The following is a 21587-nucleotide window of genomic DNA, read 5'->3' on the forward strand; positions in this document are numbered from 1 at the left end:
TGTTTATATTTTATGCAGTGACCATTGTTCTATCAGAATCCAAATAGTCAGTAATTTATTACATAACACATATTACACAAACAAATTTTCATATTCCTGGAGTCGTCTTTATAGAAGTCGTCATGAAATAGTAGATACCTGTGTACCGTCCGTGCTACTGCTTTAGTTTTTACATTTTCTTTGTTATAGAACTTATTTAGCTAAAACACCTTTGAAATGACACTTCTTCAGTCGCGTTGAGAATAAAATTTCAAAGTCGCGTAGCAATACCGTCACGTCATGGAAAAAGGCGACGATATTGGTATCTTTGAATCTTGCCAAAGAAGTTTCACTTCTGACACGTGTGCTCGGCACACACGCTCTTTTCACTTGTTTTTTTTTAACTTTTATTTTTAGTACCAGCGTCCTGCAAGCCGAGTTGCCGCAGTATGTTCGCGGCGAGGTCGGCCCGCGCTCGCGCCGGGTCCCAGCGCGAAGCGTGCAGCGGCGCGCGAAGTCTCCCGTAGTGATGCGTGACGCATAGAGCGCCGGTCGCGCCCGTCGCTACAGCGTGAACTAGCCGTAGTGACGACTCTAACTCCTCCTGGAAAATTATTGCTTTTTAACTTTAGGGTATACTAATGTTAATTAAAAACACATTGTTACAAGTTTGCGATTTAAATAATGACTTTGCATCACAACAATTGTTGCGTATGTGAAATAAATGTAATGTGAAATGCCTGAAAATAAAATGTTAAAGAAACATTTTGTCTTTTTATAAGTACTCTAACAAAATTTCAACATTTTTAATATTAAACACAGAGCACGTGTACAGTCTGTGTTTATTTCTTGTACCCACATTAAACTCGTGTCTAGACATTGGGACGCCGGTAAATTCCTTAACCCGTGAGATAATGTTGACTAAATGTTGAATCTTCTCCAATAATAGTTTGAAATATTTTTTATGTAATACGATGAAAGAGATTGAGCCTCACAACACAGGGGATCCTAGTGTGGAGTTCAATGCAGCATATGTAACTATATTATTAGACCGGGAGATACTGACACAAAATTTCGAGTCATTTGTAACAGGATGGCGGTTCTACAGGGTTCTTAGTACGCAATGACAAAAAGAAAAATGATGGTGTGAACGCTGGTACCGGCGGCTTAGTCGCGTGGGCGTTAGTCGAACTCATCGGAAAATAGCGAAAGTCAAACGATTTGTAACAGTATGGCACTTATTTTTCCTGTAAGTTTGAGGATCAACGAATATAAATACAAAATTCCAAAGATCTAGGTGTTGGAAATCTTCACTTATATAAATTAATAATAAATTTATTTTTCAAGTATGACAGCACTTTTTCCCCCTACTAGAAGTATGGCAAATATAATAATGGTCACATTTTATCAAATACTCTCCAAAAAGCCAAATGCAATACTGGTACAAAAAGATAGGCGAAATAAAAAAATTTTGCAGATTTTCGGCGGTATGGCGACCATTTGGAATCGTCCGAAAAGTATGGCATGGCGATTTTCGTAAATGGCTGCACGACGATGGTTACCTGTGCAAAAGTTAGCTTGGTACAAATGGTTGAATAATTGTTTTTTTTAAATCAACACATTCGCGTCGGTATGGCGGGCTGTAAGTCATACCGGAAAAGTATGGCATGACACTACCGCCTTCTTCTTTTTTATGGGCTATCGGTAAATTCTAAAATTTTTGTGTTACAAATCGTTTGACTTTCGCTATTTTTCCGACGAGTTCGACTAACGCCCACGCGACTAACCCACCGGTACCAGCGTTCACACCATCATTTTTATTTTTGTCATTGCGTACTAAGACCCCTGTAGAACCGCCATCCTATTACAAATGACTCGAAATTTTGTGTCAGTATCTCCCGGTCTATATGTAACATTTTTTGAAACTAATAAAGAAAATTTTTCATTTTTCAATATAAAATGTACAAATAAAGTGTTTAGTGGTTGAATGTGGTGCTGTAATTTATTTTTATGTGTAAAACTTAGTTAATCAAAGCAGTAAGCACATTAATTTTGTTCTATGTTCGATTTTTTATTTATATAAAACTAAAAATAGAAACATTAAGTGCAGCACGCAACACTAAATAATTTGAAGTAGGTAATAAAATGTAACGCACAATAAAATTTTAGAATTTATAACCCTCTTGTGAACAGATTAAATACCTTTCTAAAAATGTTTTATTTTATTTTGTTGTAACATTTTTAAAGGAGTACTTAATAACAAATTATCGCTTTTTTAAATCTCAACTCATAATATTATAGTACATTAACTAGTTACATGTTATAATATAGAACAATAAAAAGTATAATTTGTTACACACTTTTAGTACACATTCAATTTAAAAAAATTTACAAACTATAAAATCATACTTTAGTACTTAAATACCCAAAATTGTTTTCTCCACCGTTATCTATAAGTACTAAGTAGTTAACGGTAGAGAAAACAAGGTGGTGGTTTTTTTATACGTTTCTCATATATAAGTTTATCACAGTGTTACGATTTAGTAATAAATTACATAACAAAATATCCACAGGAAATTGTACCGTTTCATTTCCATTAAAGATCTCCAACCAAATGAATCTATTTGTAGCAATAATGCCATTTGAGGCAGAATTTCCGTGCAATATAGAACGAAGACAGGTCGGGGAAATTAATAATCGATTTAATTACACTCCAAGCTGATGCACATTTTACTATCTTTGATAGATATTTAGTTAAATTGTTTTAGTCCTCGACGGTGAGCGCTTTGTTGAGGGTTAAATTTCAAGACTTAATTTTTCACGTTGTTTTGTTACTTTGTCAACGTTATAAATTTATCGTGTTCATTAATTATGGAGTAAAGCAGGTATATTTAATTTGCCTGTTTATTATTTTAAGTAACTGATGAAACGACATACCTATTTTACTCTCTTCGTTTTTTTTTAGAAAATAAGTTTTTATTCATAAAAATATAACAAAGCGAATTCAAAAAGAGGAGGTTAGCAAGATCAATATAAAATATATTAAATTGAACATAATTACAATTAGTCATTAGATTTTACATTATTTTATGGAGTGTAGAGATAATTTAGATTTGCATACATTACAGGTACAATAATTGAACTTGTAGCAAGAAAATCAGACACACAGACACAGTTATAAATTATTTTATTCGTTCAATTGTGCGTAATATTTCCCGTGACGCGAAACGAAAGATAAGTTTATGTACGTGACTATGGCTTGGCATCCTTGCTCAATTTTCAATCTTAGATAAATACGATACTTTTTGAAAAAAAATACACCGGCTTTTTGGTCTTGTTACAGATAGAAGATATAAATAAACCTCTTCTCATCCTCTTCTCTATCTAGTATCTATCTATTTATAGTATAATTTCCAATGTAGGTATGTTAATCCTGATGTAATTAAAATAATAGTGTTTAATAAAGGAATTTGAAATGGATTAAAGGGGTATCACTTCTTAAATGAGGGTGTCATGAACCATGAAGAGCGGCAGGAAATTTTATTTTGATTGTATCAATTCAAATAAGAAGAATTAAATCAAACTTAAATAGTTATACAGTGGAAAGGTAAGATTTAAAGCATTGGAACATAAAATATAAGTTATAGCCATATCGCATTTGAATCGAAAGTTATAAAAAGAAAAAAGAAAGGTTTTGATTTAATCTTACTAGAAAACCTTTTAGCAAAGTTAACCAAACCAATAACTGTCGTTGTATTTGCGGATTCCACTTGAAACTTCTTAATGCAGGTTTTCTTTGAATCTCAACCATTCTAAAAACAGGGCACTAGAACATAAAAATTGAATTGGATTTTTTGTGTCTCTTCTTATACCTACGACTTTATTGAATTTTTGTGCGATCAGTCAAATTAAATACGCAATATATTTGTTACTATTATAATGTGTTGTCGACTAGTATTATCGTTAGAAATTTAACGATTGATTTTTTTCAAAGTTACTTTTTCTATTTACGTAACGTTCAGTTCGATTAAACAATACTGAAACATTGAAAAAAGCTTTAATTTGAGTTGCAATTGACTTTGAAAAATTGTTAGAATTTTACTTCAAAGAATCTCTAGTATAGATTATTATCGATTTAACTATAGGTATAGAGTATAGACGATATAATTGCGCTGTTTGACGTAAAAGTAAAATAACAAAAAGATGAGAACTGTAAGTAATGTCGCACGCATATCTCATTTACATAAACTGCAATATTTCCTATGTCATAAATACCTGAGATGCGATAAAAAATATAGAGATACGATGGTATGTGTATCTTATATTGGCCAAATATGTATAAATAAAACAAAAAAGCTACTGACACTTGAGTTAGGATCAAATGGCTGTGATATGGGTCTAGCACAACAGATAGGTAGATAACAGTTATCAAAAAAGACCCTGATAATTTCCCGCAGGTAATTTATACCTGTCAAGGACCAACATTTTTGAGAAAAAGGATTAGGATAGCGAAGTGCGAACCCGAAGTAAAAATGGAGAAAGGTCAAAAAGCTGCTATTAAAATTAGATGTTTAAACCATTTGCTTTCTTTACCCCTTTCCTCACCGGAGTCCGACATAAGATGGTTATTTTTTTCAAGTAGGTAAGTAAATACCAAACAACTACTTAGATAAAATTTATACATATTTGTTAAACATGAACAGAAATTGTTTGCTTCATCATACAAGAAGTATGCAATTTCCGTTCTGTTAGGAGACAATATAAAATACATTATGTCCATATAATTTGATGAGCACTGACGAACAAACACTCGGTAAATAGCATGTATGGTTGTCTATTAAATCGCTAATGAGTTTCGAATGTGCGGAGCACTGAAACGTGTTAATATCCCAATAATTAAGCCCGTTTTAAATTCAAACCAATAGTTTCTAACGCTTCATGTTGTCACATAAAATGTGAATATAGAATGAACGTATACTTCGTTAGATTGGGAAAGAACGTAATGTATTACGTAACGTTTAAAATTTAAATGAATGAGATACATGGGTTGTTAGCCTTCCAATAAATTGGTCTACTATTTCTCTTATTTCACAATGATTTTGTTTTAAAATTTAAACGTACAACAACAAATCTTTAATTTAATTAGTATTTGAATAATATAATAAACACGTATCTTTGTCCGTTGATTTATTATAAAAGAAATATAATACACAAGTATTTTACTTTTACCGTCACAGGAGTCCACATACAACGTATTTTTTTTATCCCTACTTCGTATCAAAAGCAAAAACCACACAAAGCTCACTATAAACCATAATAGAATCTAATACACAGTTGTTTAGCTAATTGACGTCGGTTCATCGGAGCATTAGGCCAATGAGCTAGAACAATGCACAATGCCTTTCAACGTATAGTTATTAGTTTTCTAATTGATTTATAACGATATCGAGATAATGAGTTCTCTTTGAATAATTACTCAACAGAGGAGATATTGTTTGGTCCAATAAAACAATTTGGGACTATTGATTCTCCGAAAACGAATGTATGTACTCTGATTGATTTTGACGTTCTGAATTTCGTCGATTTACGAAATAAATCTTACTTTATCTTACGACTTTACTTAAGTTTTAATCAACATGATGATGATATAGGTTCTTTTTTCTATTCAGAAAGAATAAAACACCCGTTCGCAATTTAGTTTTTCCACTGTCGTTATCTATATACTATCTTGATGCAAGCACATGTTTAACTACAGGAAAAAAGGGAGCATTCGAGTAATTTCTCAATGTTAAAAGGAGTGAATGGAGCATTTGTTTCAGAATCGTATTGTGTAGAATCTAACGTACCGTTAGCATTACTGGGGCTTTTATACGCACTGATTAGTTGCTTGATTAGTTATTTTGTATTTATACCTTTCATTTTCAACCTCCAGAGGAATAAAAATCTATATGTATATCGGAAAAGATTAGTGTAAAAGACTTTTAAGTCGAACCCTTCTGTGATTGAAGATTTAGTAAAGTTTTAAGGTAACAAATTAAATATACTATTATTTCATATCTATACATTATTTCATGTATATTCCTATTTTTAGTATGGAATTTATATACAACATATCACTTTTGTTCTACTTGAAAAATGTAGAGTTAAAGACAATAAAGCTTTTATTATTTTCTGCTTTATGTAGAAAGCAAGCTAGTGCTACGACGGTCTACACATTCTATGAGCTACGAGTTGCTACGCGTCGTCTAAGTCTACAAAATAAAATTGTACTGAAAATGCTTTGAATTTAATATCAATTACGTTTTTCCTAACATCACAGTGAGATAAATATTCTACTCAATTCCGAGAAATGAATGAAAATATTATTAGTGTCATATAAAATAACATTGAAATGCTGTAATCGAGTCTCAGATTGTTATATTTTGATGTTCTCTCTCAGTGGATAATTAAAACTTATCAGATGAATTTCAATTTTACAAGAAAACTCGTTTCTTAGTGAGCTGCAGTTTTGCATACATTTGTGAAATGGAATGACAATCCAAAATTATATCATGAAAGTTGGCATAATTTTAATGTTAATTGTACATCCAGTACTTGATTGTCTTTCGTTATTTCTGTGAACTGATAAAATAATATGTTCAAGAAAGATCTTAATTTAATTATATTGGTATATTTTACAATCAATCCATGTTATTAACGAAGTTGGTATTTGCTCAAATAGTTCAGATTCACTATATAGTTTTTGATTGAACGTTAGAGAATGGGACGTGGAACTTCCTTAAGTTTTGTTTTCCTTTAAGTCGTTTAAGTTCAAGAAGACATAGCTTTAAAGTAATTGCTTGTATAGTGTACAATTCTTATTTGATTGCTACTTCCTATTCTATAATTCTAAATAAATATATTAAAAACGAGAATTATATCCATTATTGTTGCAAAGTTCTCTGTTGTTCACACATGCAATGCTGAAAACTACTAACTCAACACGGTGGATAACATTTATTAAGTATTATTATGCCAAATGATAGTAAACTAATAGAGTTTTCAATGCAAATTGCAAATAACTATTTTGATTAATTATATTGTTTTATCTTTGTTAGGTATACAGTATACACAGACATGCGAGAAAACATATAATAGACGGAACCGAGAAAATATATTAGGGCAGAATTTTCCAGTTGGGTGTTATTTAAGATATCCTTTCTTGGTTTCGAAATGATCACAAATCCGGCGACATGTCATTTATTTAAATCCGTTTTCTAAGAAAGAGAAATATCACATTTTCCTGGATGAGATCAACATGAACGAACTTGCTGCTACTGCTTTTTATTTTGTTTTTTAGATTTGTTTTCCGAATATTGAAAATTATTTCCGTTTTCTAAAATATTAATAATTTCGAAATTAATCTTAGAATTTTTATATGATAGGTACATTTATAAAACAAACCGTTAAAATCATCAATCATTTTTTTCTTGTTCATTATTTATTACGACATAATAGTTGTAAAGTCTAGAACAGAACCTCAAACGGATAATTTAATCCGTACCGTTTAAAATGAACTTATACTGAAATGAAATTCGCCTGAAGCGATCAAATAAATGAGACGCAGTTTATTCCATTACAGGAATTTTACGGTTAACTAAAATCGCGTTACCTTACTATAATTGTGCCCAAGAGATCTTGAATGATTTGTAAATTCCACCAATTTTGTAGCGTTCAAGGAAATTTTGTTATTTTTGCTATGAAATACACATTTCGGAGTCGGAGTGGAATAGGATTGCAAATCTTAGGTTTTTATTTTTATTATGAGGCATATTATCGCCGTGCGGCGCTTTGTAAATTCAAATTAATATCTACCATTCCGTACCAAATATAATATAGTAGAGCAGTGATGTATTTTGATCATAATATGTTACGTGTATAATATTCTAGCTCATACTCGGCCCACAGCAATGACCAGTAGGTATACTTATATATACTTATGTAAAAATCTTTTTAAGCTATTGCATAGCCTATCGCGGGCATTGAGCGCGGGGAGCGAATCCAGAAATTCCGTAACGAAAAAACCTCACCCTCCCCACTCCGATGGGCACGGAGGTGTGGCTTGAAGGCATGCTATGCAATAGCTTTATTTACCGCGGCAGTCCTCGAGTGCCACACGTCTTTATTATTATTTTTTTTTTTTATTATATTTTCTTACCCGATACGCTGTGACGTTGGCAGCGTTCATCGGCAGGGACAGCAGAGCGATGGGCAGCAGTAGGGCACTGCTCACGCGCCCCGGCGCTCGCATCTCCGGGAAACATTCGCGCTAGCCCGCGCTCAACTGTGATAATAGAATAAATTATATTAGGTTTATATTCAAATAAATTTAATAAGGACTTTATTGCTTGTTCCTTAATTAAATTCTAAAATAAAACCGATTATAAAAAGTCTTCACCATTAGTAAGCTTTTTTATCAGCTTAGTAAAATGGCTACGCGATTTCCAATATTCAATAAGAAAGGCATTATTAACAAATTTTAAGACATTTCCCAACTGTAAATTCAACGTAGCTGAATTATTCTGAATTCGTGTACATTTATGATAATAGTAAGAAATAGGAACCGTTAAAACATTGAAAATCACTTTGTCTTTGCATCTCTATCAAGTCTCAAGTCTGCATAATATTTCATGGATGCAATATGAAAATTCGTATCGATCGAGATAAAGCTTGAATAGAAATTCACGTGCATTTCTATCTATATTTAAACAAAAGGACAATTCTTGTGAATCATTTTCGAAAGTACGTACCTAGGTAAATTATATGGTGTAAAAACATATACTTAAGCCTTATTACAGAGAAAATAGATACCTACACATCATATCGTAATGGTACTATGAGTAAAAAATATTTGGGATATTTTTTATGTACTCAGAATTTCCAAACCGTTTCGAACACTCATTAAATCAGGCCCAGTAGACAAAGTAACAATTACAAAACGATAACGAAGTTAGAAATCGCAAAAATGTATGGGATTGACATACGCCGCGTTAGATCACGTGGTCTATCTAATGTCAATCCCATACATTTTTGCGATTTCTAACTTCGTTATCGTTTTGTAATTGTTACTTTGTCTAAGGCCCCTTGTTCGCAATGTATCGAAAATTGGCACATTTCACATTTCCATCGCGCATGTTTATGTCGATCATCAATTTTCCCCTCACGATAACCAAAACTGTAGAAATATAACAGCCACTGAATTATCCAATAATTTAAAACGTAAATTGAGGCTTTAAACGAGGTGAAATGTGAGTGCTCTTTGCCATTAAATTCTGGAATAAATTATACAAAAAGCTTTCGAGTAGGAAAGTAAATTGAAAAGTGAATTTAATTCATTTCAATATTTACAATTCTCGATCAACTATTTATTTGAATAATAATAACTCAAACGAATGTTCCATGAATATATATGACACAATGAAATAACTTTAAACAATGAAGTGTATATAAAATATGCCATATAATACTTAAACATTATCTAGACGTCCAGTTAAAAAAAATATACTTATAGGTAATCTTCTCTTTAATATTACGTAAAATGTCTCAACATTAAAGATTTCCGCAAGCTTAAAGCGATCTGTATTGACTCGACAACGTTCAAACTTGCAATAATCCGCTGAAGATCTATTGTCTTTTGCTTTTAAGTTCTCGATATTATAGACGTGGATATAGTGTATATTAAAGTTAAACTTTGTTGGCAAGCTTCACGTATACGAAATCGGAAACAGTTTGTAGTTTGATGTTTCTTCCGAGTTTCGTTGAAATACGGATAAGTTTAGATTGCTCGATGTAGGCTATGTAGTTTATTAAAAAAAAACTCTTATATAAACTAAAACGATGAGAATAGTTCTGCATTTAATTGTGTATCTTAATATATATAAATCTCGTGTCACAATGTTTGTCCTCAATGGACTCCTAAACCACTTAACCGATTATAATAAAATTCGCACAACATGTTCAGTTCGATCCAACTTGAGAGATAGGATAGTTTAAACATGTAGGTACCACGGGCGAAGCCGGGGCGGTCCGCTAGTCTTATTATTATTATAGAATTTAACTTGATAACGGTGTGTTGATAATTCCCATATCACAAATCGTACCACGAGAATAAAATATATCGGCTTGTATATTTTTGTTCACGAGAAACTGACAATGTTTGCTTTTAATCAAAAAACGACAAAGGTCTCATGGACGCATGGTAAATTGTTTTACAACAATGGAATGTAACACTGCATGCGAGGCTTTTACAGTGATAACTGATAACGCTACGGGAATGAAGCGACATACTGGTAAATACGATTTATCGTAATAAGAATTTTCAATAGGTAAATATAAGTACCTACTCAACTATATCAGTGTTGCACAGACACTGATATGTATTTTTTTAAAGTGAAGTCCCATGTGCCCAAGTGGGGTAAAGGGCAGATGCTTTATGCATACATCTGTTTCACAGATCGATTTTTATTTATTGACAAGTAGGTGATCAGCCTTCTGTGCTAGACCGAGACATTTTTTTATTTTTCTCCACCGGGAATCGAACCCAGAACCCTCGGTTCTACGCTCACGCGTCAACCACTGTACCTACCAAGGAGACGGTCAAATTTATAAGCTTTACTAAAATTACTTTTCATTGATATAAGCGGAATGAGGTTTATCGTCTGATTATGTATTTTTATTACCCTCTATTTTAACTAAACATCGTAATGTCGCAAAGGAATATATTATGTACTTAATTTTGGCCTAGACTAATGTAATTTGATCATGTAATAGTAATGAAATTCCCCAAAAATCTACCCAAGTAATAAATGAAATTAGTATAAATAAGCATTTCATTTACTATGAACTCATAGGTCTAACCTAGGTTGTTTTACATATTGGTGAATCTATACTGTAAATGACTTCGAGCGGCGAATTCTAACTTTGGTTGAGTAGTTTGCAAGTGACGTCAGCAATTTGCGTTCTAAACTGTAGTTCTGAAATTCTGTCTATATGATATTCGAAATCTAAGGTCGAAATATAGAATATTAAATTCCATGACAGGCACATATCAAACGCAGCTCTACCACGTGCAACTATTGAAATCAATATGGAGAACTGTTCATTCAAAGATTCACAAGGCTCACAAAGCTTACAAGTTTGTATTGAAGTAAAACATTTCATTTGACGATTATGATTGTTTCAAAATAGATTCTTTACAAGCTAAACACACATAGCCTAATATCATATTAAATAATATTAGTAAAAATCATAATTCAAATTATGTTCCCTGATACACTGAAAACTGTTCAGGAGCTTTTTCAATAGTTCCCATAGTACAAGGTTTATTCTTGTACAAATTGAAATCTTGCTTTAGAGCAGGTTAGCCGCTTTATGAAATTACATGTCAATCCACACATGATCCATTCATGAAATTAGTGGTGAACCGAATGCGAGTACATTAGCATATCGAACCGACATTAGCGCACACAATCTCAGGTTAACACCCGGAATGCAAATCAGTTACTAACCACAAACCACATCTTTACTAATAATCAATTATTTAGAATATGAATACTAATGAACCAAAAAAATTATAGATATTTTCAGATATTATTTATTTCCGAGACTTACTACTTATTAGGTAATAGCCAATAGGTATGGTAAAAAAATAAACGCCTAAATTCGTTTCATTCATTCGTTTCCATGTATATTTAATAATTATATGATTTGTTTAATGTTTGACTAGGTAATATTATTTGGTGAAACATTTTTCGTCGCTACCGAGAAAGAGAGTAGAAAAACTAAGATAAATCTATTCAACCACAAAAAGATGCAGTAGTAAAAACTGCCTTGTTAATTTACGATGCGAAAATATGACCTGAATATCCTAGCGCAAAATATTCCATTTACCGAAAAAAATGAATTTACCTTCATTTGTAAACAACCAGGTCACCTGATTGTGGTGAATGAAGACTAGGCACAGCTATGCGTCTTTTTTGCCTTGAGCGTGAATGTCCCATTTATTTCAGACTTTCATAGACAGATGAATGAAGCCACTTCAGTTTTTCGGCAGTCAACACGGGTACAAAAACATTTTTGGAAGCGTATTTTAGTTCAGATTTCGTTGTAAAACAGATTTACATTCTTCTTGTAAACTTAGTAATTACAGGTAGTTAACAGTTTTGAGTTTACGACGTACGTAAACGTCTACAACTTTTTTAGTTTAAGAATTATAGTCATCAGTCGATAATGAATAAATTGTGATTTATTATATTATTTGTAGTCTCGTAACAAATTTCCTTGACCGCGGTCCACGTTTTTTCCACGAAATTCAATTCCAATTTTGATTAAGTTCACACCTAATTAGCAGCAAATCGTAAATCTGCCTCTATCCATTACCTTTTAAATATTATCGCTAAAAGCTGAACGATGCTGAAATTTAAATAACTTTGTTCCAATGCAATAGTAATAAGTGCAAAATCCGTTTCAAAGCCAGCCAATTTCACATGCTATATGAAATAAAAGTGTTAGTACACTCGGGCGGGGTTCCAGCAAAGTTTTAAGTTGTAGACGTGCTTCAATATGCCAGCTAGTGCAGATTAGCTCTTGATGTGAATTAGAACCTTTGTTTGCTAACAGTGTTTATAGTGCTAATGGGATGAAAGTTTGATTTTAATCTTGTACAACATTACCTCGTTTACGCATTATGTGCGAGCGTAAGCTCTATTAGTTTAATGAAATGTTCGCTAGTATTATAACTTTATTACGATGTATGGTTACTGTTTGAAATATATTTATATTCTTATGTGCTGAAATGGAAGGAAAATTATCACTAAATGGATATCCATTATAATATTATAAGCCTTTTTGTTTCAGTGCGGTCAAACAGGTAGAGCCAAGGCTAGTTTTGTATAAGCAAAAAATTATGTAACAGGATTAGTCAACCCCTTACAATATATTATTTATCTTCCCCGTATCGATCCGTGACAGGAGAACCGAGGCTTTCCAATTTTAGAAAATAAAAATGGGTCAGCCGCTATGTAGATCAATCAGTTTAACGGGTTAGTTCCGATTTAAATCCGTGGGAAGCTGTGACGCTTTGAATTTATGAGATCCACTTCACAGACTGATGGAGGAACTTCCTTCCAATAGTACTATAGGTATCAGGTAACACGATTTTATGGATGTTCGGAGGCTCGCTCATATCTCTCACGTTTCTTTAAACGTATGGCAACCCACTTCGAAGAATAAATTCGGAAATCAAATTAAATGGTCCTTCCTCCTTATGACCTTTGTGACCGTAAGCCAGGTATTCTCTGTTCGTGTTTTATTCCACATATACCTATTTAAGCAGTCCCATTGCAACTTTACTTATTCATCATAAATTTCATAAGGAATTAAAACCAAAAAAACATTGGAATTTCCATCTTCGAACTTTTCTCGTTAGAACTGAATCCTAGAAAAATAAATGCAACTTAAATAGTACTCAATTAAAATAAAAATGGAAGCGAAGTCTTTGAAACTCGAACTCAGAAATATTTATATTGATTCAACAAGACTTCTTTTAGAAGTGCATTTGAATCGTCATATTATTTAACAACTACGGACCGCCGATTCAGAAAGCAGTTTCTACAAAGCTTGCAAGAAACTTTTGTAGATGCTCTTTTTAAATCTGATAAAGTTTAAATAAAAATAAAAAAATCGTTCTTATTTACAGGCATTTATTACTCAGTTCATATCCATACAAAAAAGTTATCTTAAGATAAATAAAAAAGATAATTGTGTCTAAGTAGATATACCTTTTTACGATTTTTTGACGCCTACATTTTTTAAGTAATGAAATAACGTTATAATTCATCGTATTGTATTTCTTTAAAATTTAATAAAAATATAATTTCAATCGATATTTTTCGCAATTATTATACAATTTAATACCTCCATGCATGCTCCATGGTCAGATTTTATACACACATACATACCAATCTGTGATGAACCTTTGTGGTTGTATCGCGGGGGAAATGGACTTCCTCAGGGTAATTTCCAATAAAGCGGCACTCCGAATCGCTTCATCAATCATGTTTGACTCTACGATCATGCATGGTGCTGAAAGCTACGATATTACTCTTATTAACAAGCGGAGAATCACTCGATTTTGAACAAGAAGTAAAATAGCAACATATGTATTATCTCATAGTTGTTTTAGCACTTTATTTTTATTTTATTTTTTTATTGTTCTCTTCCCGCCTTTGATACTTTTGCCTGTTTCCTTTTACCTTGGTTGCCTGAAAGAGATCACTTATAAGTGATAAGGCCGCCAAATAAGTTGTGCACTTTCTTTTTTTTCTTTATATGTAGTTGTAAGATTTCATTTACGTACAACTGTATTGAAGTGTCAATAAATAAATAAATAGCTGTAAAACCGTTATTTGATTGGTGATTAGGATTGTAGATGCAAACTTGAACTGTGCTCAAACTAACTGAAAGACTATAAACGTTTTTAGTTTGCTTCAATACTCACTAAGTACTTTGAGTTGCGATTTATCACTACAGGATATAATAAGAAAGGTTGTCTCTTGTAATATCTTCATATAAAAGGTAAATTTTAGTTATAAACGTTTTTGAAGACAATATTATTACATAAAGTTCATAGGTATTTACAGAAACGTATAAAATAGCATAACTCACCTTTTGTTAAATCTATCTAATCCCTTTTCAATTATATTTAGTTGACCCACATTAAACACTAATCCCTACAAAGTATACAACGGAGCTTAGATTTTAAGGTGAGGCGTCTTAAAAATGCCTGTTTCCCCCATTTTATGATGTATTTACGACGTTGACAAGCCTTAAAGAGAAAAGCTCGGGTTTACGAGTCGAAAGACGTAATATAACGGACGAAGAGAAAATAATGTTTATCCAGATATAGTGTTAATTAACAAATTAGAAGGGACCTTTCTTTTACTCAATTCCATGAATAAAATACTGATCTTAGGGAAAATGCAAAATAGTCAGCCTTTTCTTGGAATTGTTTTACGCGAGTTTTACATTCAGGAATAAAGAGTATTTGCTGGATTTATGAATAACTCTAATTTAAAAAAGTTAAAAACTCTTTGATATCTCCATGAAAAATAATGTTTAACGCTCCTGCTTATAAAGTTGGGAATTTCATTTCACACACAAATATTATTCCGTAAGCGGGGCAGTGTTTTTGTATTATAACTAGCGGTCCGCCCCGGCTTCGCCCGTGGTACATATAAAAAATAGATGTTGGCCGATTCTCAGACTTACCCGATATGCACAGAAAATTTCATGAGAATCGGTCCACCCGTTTCGGAGGAGTATGCAGACTAACATAGTGACACGAGAATTTTATATATAAGACTAGCGGTCCGCCCCGGCTTCGCCCGTGGTACATATGAATAATAATAGTTTGATAAAACTAAAAAAAACACGCTTTTTATAGAAAACCGAACTAAAAATAGAAAATTTTATCAAATTAGTGTATTGTCATCGGTCCTCAATAAATCTACAAAGTTTGAACGAAATCTGGCCGTTTAAAGTGGGTCAAAATCTCGCCCAAAGAAGTCGGTTACAAACATACAAACATACAGGTGAAGCTAATATAAAGCGTGTAAAAATAGATGTTGGCCGATTCTCAGACTTACCCGATATGCACAGAAAATTTCATGAGAATCGGTCCACCCGTTTCGGAGGAGTATGCAGACTAACATTGTGACACGAGAATTTTATATATAAGATATTAAGGCAATTATTATTTCCCAGCAGGATTTTGAATAATAGACAGAATGTCTTTAATTTACTATGAATTTATATGTAACCGATGTCCATCAGTAACCGAGTATTACAATTTAGCTCCCTTTAGGATTATCAATCTATCACTTTAATTTATTTTTTTTATTGTTAACTATGGTTTTTTTTTTATAAAAGTAATTTTCTAGATTATAACTGAACAAACGCACGGTCTAACATAAAAGTTATACATAGCAATAAAATTTAACGTTACCTACAGATAATATCCCAAATTGCAATGTGTGTATTTATGTAATATTATATTGATTTTATGATAATTTCATGCAAAGGGGGACATCGTGATCGTTAGCATATACGACCTATATGTAGATAGGATATGTTATATACATACAGACCATAAAAGCCATACAAATTAGTGATATATCTGTTGGATCATCATTTCTACGGTACACTTAACCGAGTAACGATGACACTTTTACTTTGGTCTAACATAGCATATTTGATTCTTGTTTAAATGTGTTATCATGTATCAATAATAAAAAACAAACACTATTTTTTATTAAAAAAAAAATAATGACAATTTAAAATGATAAAAGCGCCACTCGTAATGGATAGGTATAATATATCTTTGCCAAATTATTGATCGCAACCAACATTAGATACACATTTGATACACGTGTAAAATTAATATTCTTCTCACAACCCTTGTTTATTGTGGTATTTTATTTAATTTATAATTAGTAATATTGTCAGAGTTTTGGCATTCTCTTTCGTGGTATCCCAGTGATGTGGAACCTTTGATACGATGCTGTTATAATATATTAATTTTGTCTTTATTATCATTTGTGAATTTTATTATTATCTGCGTAGGGGAGGAACTTAGGTAATTATGGATAAATATTTTGTGTTGTTGATATTTTTGTACTTATATGATTGCTATTTAATATAATATGTAATTAATATAGCCCTATTTGCTATAACATTTAACAATCATGCTGATATTGTTAATTGAATGCCGAGTTCAGGCGATTTTTTATGCTTCTTTGGTAGCACCACAGAATACTTAATAGTAGTAGCACGCTAGACATATTCAGTATTCTTAAAAACAAACGATTGAAATGTAAAAACTTCAGTGAAAACTTCTTCTGTAGGGAGCGGCATAATTTTCCAAATTACCTCGTATACACCCTTATCTTGATTTCTATAGTTCATAATTTATATACTTACCGAGTATATAAATAGTGTTTTAGTAAAATATAAATACACATCAAATGGAGAACTTTTGCAAACGTTAAAATAGCCAGCAATTTGTAACCATTACATTAAAGATTAACTGAAAATCAGTCGATAATAGAGGTTAGTTTCAATTCTACAGAATTTCTGCAAACCGTTTTCGATATACATATCTGAAATCTATAAGCCGGTATTGACCATATCATGTTATATACCTATATGTATATTGTGTAGAGCTTAATACTGTACTGATATTAATCTGCTTATGCCAATAGTGCGTAAATGTGTAGATTTTGCTAGGGATTAAGAAAGGAATCGATGATGTAATAAATGAACAAATTGAATAGGCCTAAGCGGAAAAGTTGAGACGAAAATATAGACTGTATCTATAACATTAGGTACAATTATTGTGAAACAGCTACAAATACCTACTGGGTAAATCTATTATTTGATAACACTATGTATTTTGTATGAATTTAAACTAAAGGTATTTGTAGTCGATGTGCCGATGATGAGGTATTTGTAATTAAATTAATATTATTATTTGGTGTAGTTTAATATGTTTAATAAGAACGTAGACTGTATTTCAGTGTGAAAATGCAAACATTTTGGCAATTAACGTACGAAATAGTTAATGCGTAATAACTACTTGATAAAACACACGACAATTTGAGAACATTGAATAACGAAATATTAGAATTAAGCCAAACAGCCGTGTTGTGTAATTCCAACTGCGAGGTCGGAGGCTGTATTCATGCTGTCAACAGAGCGCTCAGTATTGATTATGGAGCAAGCGATTTTTTTCTGAAACCAGGTCATAAAAACGTGCTTAAAGTACAAGTTTTATTGAAGCCAATTATTTTTGCATAATTTCACGCAGCCTTCAAACGTGCTATCAAAGAGTTTGTTAATTCTACCTCAGTGATGACGCCAGTGTGTTAAATGACGTATATTGGTGTTTTCTTTCTATTTTATAGTTAAATTTTCAATTAAAATATTGTTTTATGCATTCGCAAAATGAAAATATTATTGAACACCTTTAAAAGGCAATAATATAGGCTTTCCGGTAAAAATGATATTCCATAGTACCTACCTACATCACAATTTCCGAGATCTTCCTTTTTTCTATGCAATGTTACATGCAATTCTCATCAGCCCTTTTTGCGTTTATATCAACAGAAAATTTCCATTTATAATTTAAGTACTTAGAATGTCTTACGTAAGTAAATACAACTACGTATCTGAAGTGATTACAGATATTTAGACAGACTTTCCACAAAGATGCATTTCTTAGATAAATAAGAACTCTATTTAGTTAATGTTATTTTCTTGGCTCTTCACAATAAATTCCACATAAAGGCAGACACACGGCAAGCGACTCGCGAGTAATTTTCTAAGAAAATTTAATTTATGGCAAAGTGTCTTGGTTGCGGTCTCTTATATCGGTGAAAGGCGGTTACAGTAATTGTACATGTTTTTAGTGCTTATTTTTCTTAATATTGGAGAGACGCGACGCCTATAAGTATCTAGGATAATAATGTTTCAAATATGTTATTTCCAAGGAAGATTAATTAAAAAGGCGCAAGGAAGCCTTCCATAGATAGGTAAAATATTAAGTTCAATTATTTAACTCTTGTTAAAAAAATCTCGATTATCAAGTAGTAGGTAAAAAAAGCATTCCAACATTTATTATCAACCCTATTTATTATCATACATTTACGTATAGTACAGGTTCGTAAAAGATTTCGTTTGTAAAGGAAATAAGAACTAACAAATGAAATTGTCTCGAGTACGTAAATGTGAGAACTAAAAACATTTAGAAATTTAGCACGACTGTGCATTGTAATAAAACTGTAAAAATGTACCTATTCATTTAAAAAGACTTTGTTTCTACTGTGAACAGAAAGATTTAAATTTCTTTTGAGGTCTTAAAATCTGGTCGAAATTTAATTTAAATTGTTTTAAGTACAGATAATTGAATGTTTTTAATTTGTATCTATTAAATTAGTTATTATATAAAGTTTAATTTATGAACTGAAAAACTCAAAGAAGTCGTTGTTAATTAGTAAGTAACTTATATACTTATTTCATCTTTTAAATACTTATATAATATTTGTAGTCAAGATCGATTCTTGTTTAATGAAATTTTTATTAACTAATCAATGTATACCTACGAATCGAACATGATGAAAAACATAATACATTTACACATTTTTAGCGTGGTTATTACAAGTACTGTTGTGACTCCACAAACATATTAACACTACAAACATGATATTATACAAAATACAATTAGGATCTTTTATTTCTGTGCGAGTTGGTAAGTTCGCATAGCAAAAATGGCGGACACAAAGTTCAGCAATAGGACTACATCACGTCCAAATTCGCGACAGCTGCTCAAATATTGCCGGCAACTCAACGCAACATGTTGTTTTAATTGCTACTATTAATTTCATACTGAATATGAATACTCTATACATTCATGATTGAGAGACAAATTGGGTATTAAGTATTGAGCCTGGATTTCGGAATTACATTTATTTTACGTTCAACAAATTTTAAATCTGTGTTTGGCTTTTAATAAAATCATGTTACAGTTGTAGAAAGCCTCCGAAATGTAGCTACATATTTTATTATAGGTAGTATTTATTTTATTTAAAGGCTGTAGATTTTCTCAAGGTTATAGACACAGTTTGTATTTTCTGGTAATTTAATTTAATCTTACAGTAAATTAACCAGAGGTTATGTAATTTGTATTACGTACTCCAATTTCCATGAATCCGTTCCACAGAAAATTATACCCTTGTTATCACAAATTTACAATTATAATTATCTTAATATCTTCCACGCTAAGTGCAGAAGTTATCTTAAGTTACACAAGAAAATTAGATGATTTGAAATATTTAATTTATCTCGTTTGATATAGGTGAAAATTTGTGTTTTGCTTAGTCATCCAAAAACAAAACTTGAAATGTGAATTAACATAAATATATGAACTTATCATACTAAAATTTTGCGAGGTTCTAAGTCCATATAAAATAAACTTCCTGATACCTAAAGCAAAACTGGCCACCAATTCATTGTCTAATAAATAGGTAATATTGGCTGTACTCGCAGTTTATCTTAGCCATAATATTTCATATTTTATTTATTAAAGTAGTGAGTAGGTAGTGACCATTACTGCAAAAAACTTTGAGCGTAATATATGTGGTAATATAATGTTCCTGATCAACTCAGATACTATTATAGAAAACTTCTAAATTAGTTTAGAATTGATAGAGCAGCATTGAGCAGCACCATCATGAAATATCTAAACAACAATTCATGTTGAATAAAAAAAATTATATAATATAAGTTTTAATTACGCTGATTAAAATTTTATTTTAATAATAACATTTCCCAGAAAAAGAATATATATACAGATAAAATTCCAACGTTTGCTGTGTAAACATATTCGAAATAATTTTACTGAAATGTATCTCCATTTAGAATTGATACAAATGTATTAATAAAATTATGCTAAAGTGTTAACAATGACAGTAAAAAGCTTTTCCCAAAGGTCTTTAAGGGTGCTTGGTAGAGTAACGAAGCTAATGACTCCTCAGCCATTTTATAATGAGCACCAAATAAGCCGCCCGTCTATTTTCCGACAACTGGGAAAATATTTTTAAAACCTGTTGTTTAACATAAATACTAAATAGAATTTCGTTTGTTTTTTAAAAATGTTTACTAATATTATAAAGCTGAAGAGTTTGTTTGTTTGAACGCGCTAATCTCGAGAAATACTGGCCCGATTTGAAAAATTATTTCAGTGTTGGATAGCCCATTTATCGAGGAAGGCTAAAGGTATATATATGTTATGGACCAGGTGATTAATGCGGGCATTCTTTGCATGCATTCTTTGCATTAATGCACGAGCATTATGAATAATGTCTAGCTTTATTGGGCTAAGTGATTAATTACTATATTAACTTCATTATTTATCACATTGCACGGTCATTATTTTAATGCTACATGACAATTGGGCAATTTGATAATATTCCATTGAATTGAGAGACGTAGTTAAGAGTACCGAAAAATAGTACTCACTTCAGAGCGCTGTAAAACCTTAGCTATAGACGTAATGAAAAAATGTTGTTTGTAAAAGTTGTTCCTCAAAAAACAATCTACAATAATGGTCTGATATCATTTCTTCGTAAAATGATAAAAAAAAAGTTTTATTGAAAAATATAAATATCTCTAATTTCTGAACATTTTCGCTTATAACTTTTTTATTTATAGTTCTACGACAAAAAGTTACTGGACCAAAGTTGTAGAAAATTTAATTTGCAACAAATAATGCTAATAATTTTTTTTATCAGATAAATAGTTTAAGAGATATATCGTAAAAACCATTTCAACCGCAATTTTCATGATGGCGGCCGTGGGACAAGGGTGGCGACCCCACAAACTTGGTGATAGCTTCACACTGAACCCCCCTACACATCAAAAACATAAAATAGCGTCCTCTAAAAAATGCAAGGTTAGGCCTAAAAAATGTAACATTTCAATGGAGTATAATAAAGCTTGAAAAGTTGTCGCAAAGC

At 31.7% G+C, this 21587-nt stretch overlaps 2 protein-coding genes across 3 annotated transcripts in view; one reads left to right on the forward strand and one right to left on the reverse strand.

Moving 5' to 3' along the window:
- Positions 1 to 21587, forward strand: part of LOC149901268 (glutathione S-transferase 2-like) — a 279112-nt gene that overhangs the window by 227842 nt on the left and 29683 nt on the right. Inside the window, exon 1 of one of the 2 annotated variants that reach the window (XM_090111849.1) lies at positions 16559 to 16651. The exons of the other annotated variant lie outside the window; for it this stretch is intronic. The gene's annotated coding sequence lies outside the window, so the exon portion shown is untranslated. Of the gene's footprint in view, positions 1 to 16558; positions 16652 to 21587 lie in introns of those variants that run through there. 2 annotated transcript variants of the gene reach the window in all.
- LOC149901273 (putative G protein-coupled receptor CG31760) overlaps positions 1 to 21587 on the reverse strand; it is a 47827-nt gene that overhangs the window by 8549 nt on the left and 17691 nt on the right. Inside the window, exons 2-3 of the mRNA XM_090111846.1 lie at positions 8177 to 8302; positions 400 to 583 (exon numbers count right to left, since the gene is read on the reverse strand). Coding sequence (XP_089967972.1) covers positions 400 to 583; positions 8177 to 8269 — 277 coding nt within the window. The 5' untranslated portion in view covers positions 8270 to 8302. The remainder of the gene's footprint in view (positions 1 to 399; positions 584 to 8176; positions 8303 to 21587) is intronic.

This window comes from Colias eurytheme, chromosome 17, assembly GCF_061535395.1.
Source record: "Colias eurytheme isolate Ceu_HAF_F1 chromosome 17, ilColEury1 Martin Lab GWU primary, whole genome shotgun sequence".
Classification (NCBI taxonomy): Eukaryota; Metazoa; Arthropoda; class Insecta; order Lepidoptera; family Pieridae; genus Colias; species Colias eurytheme.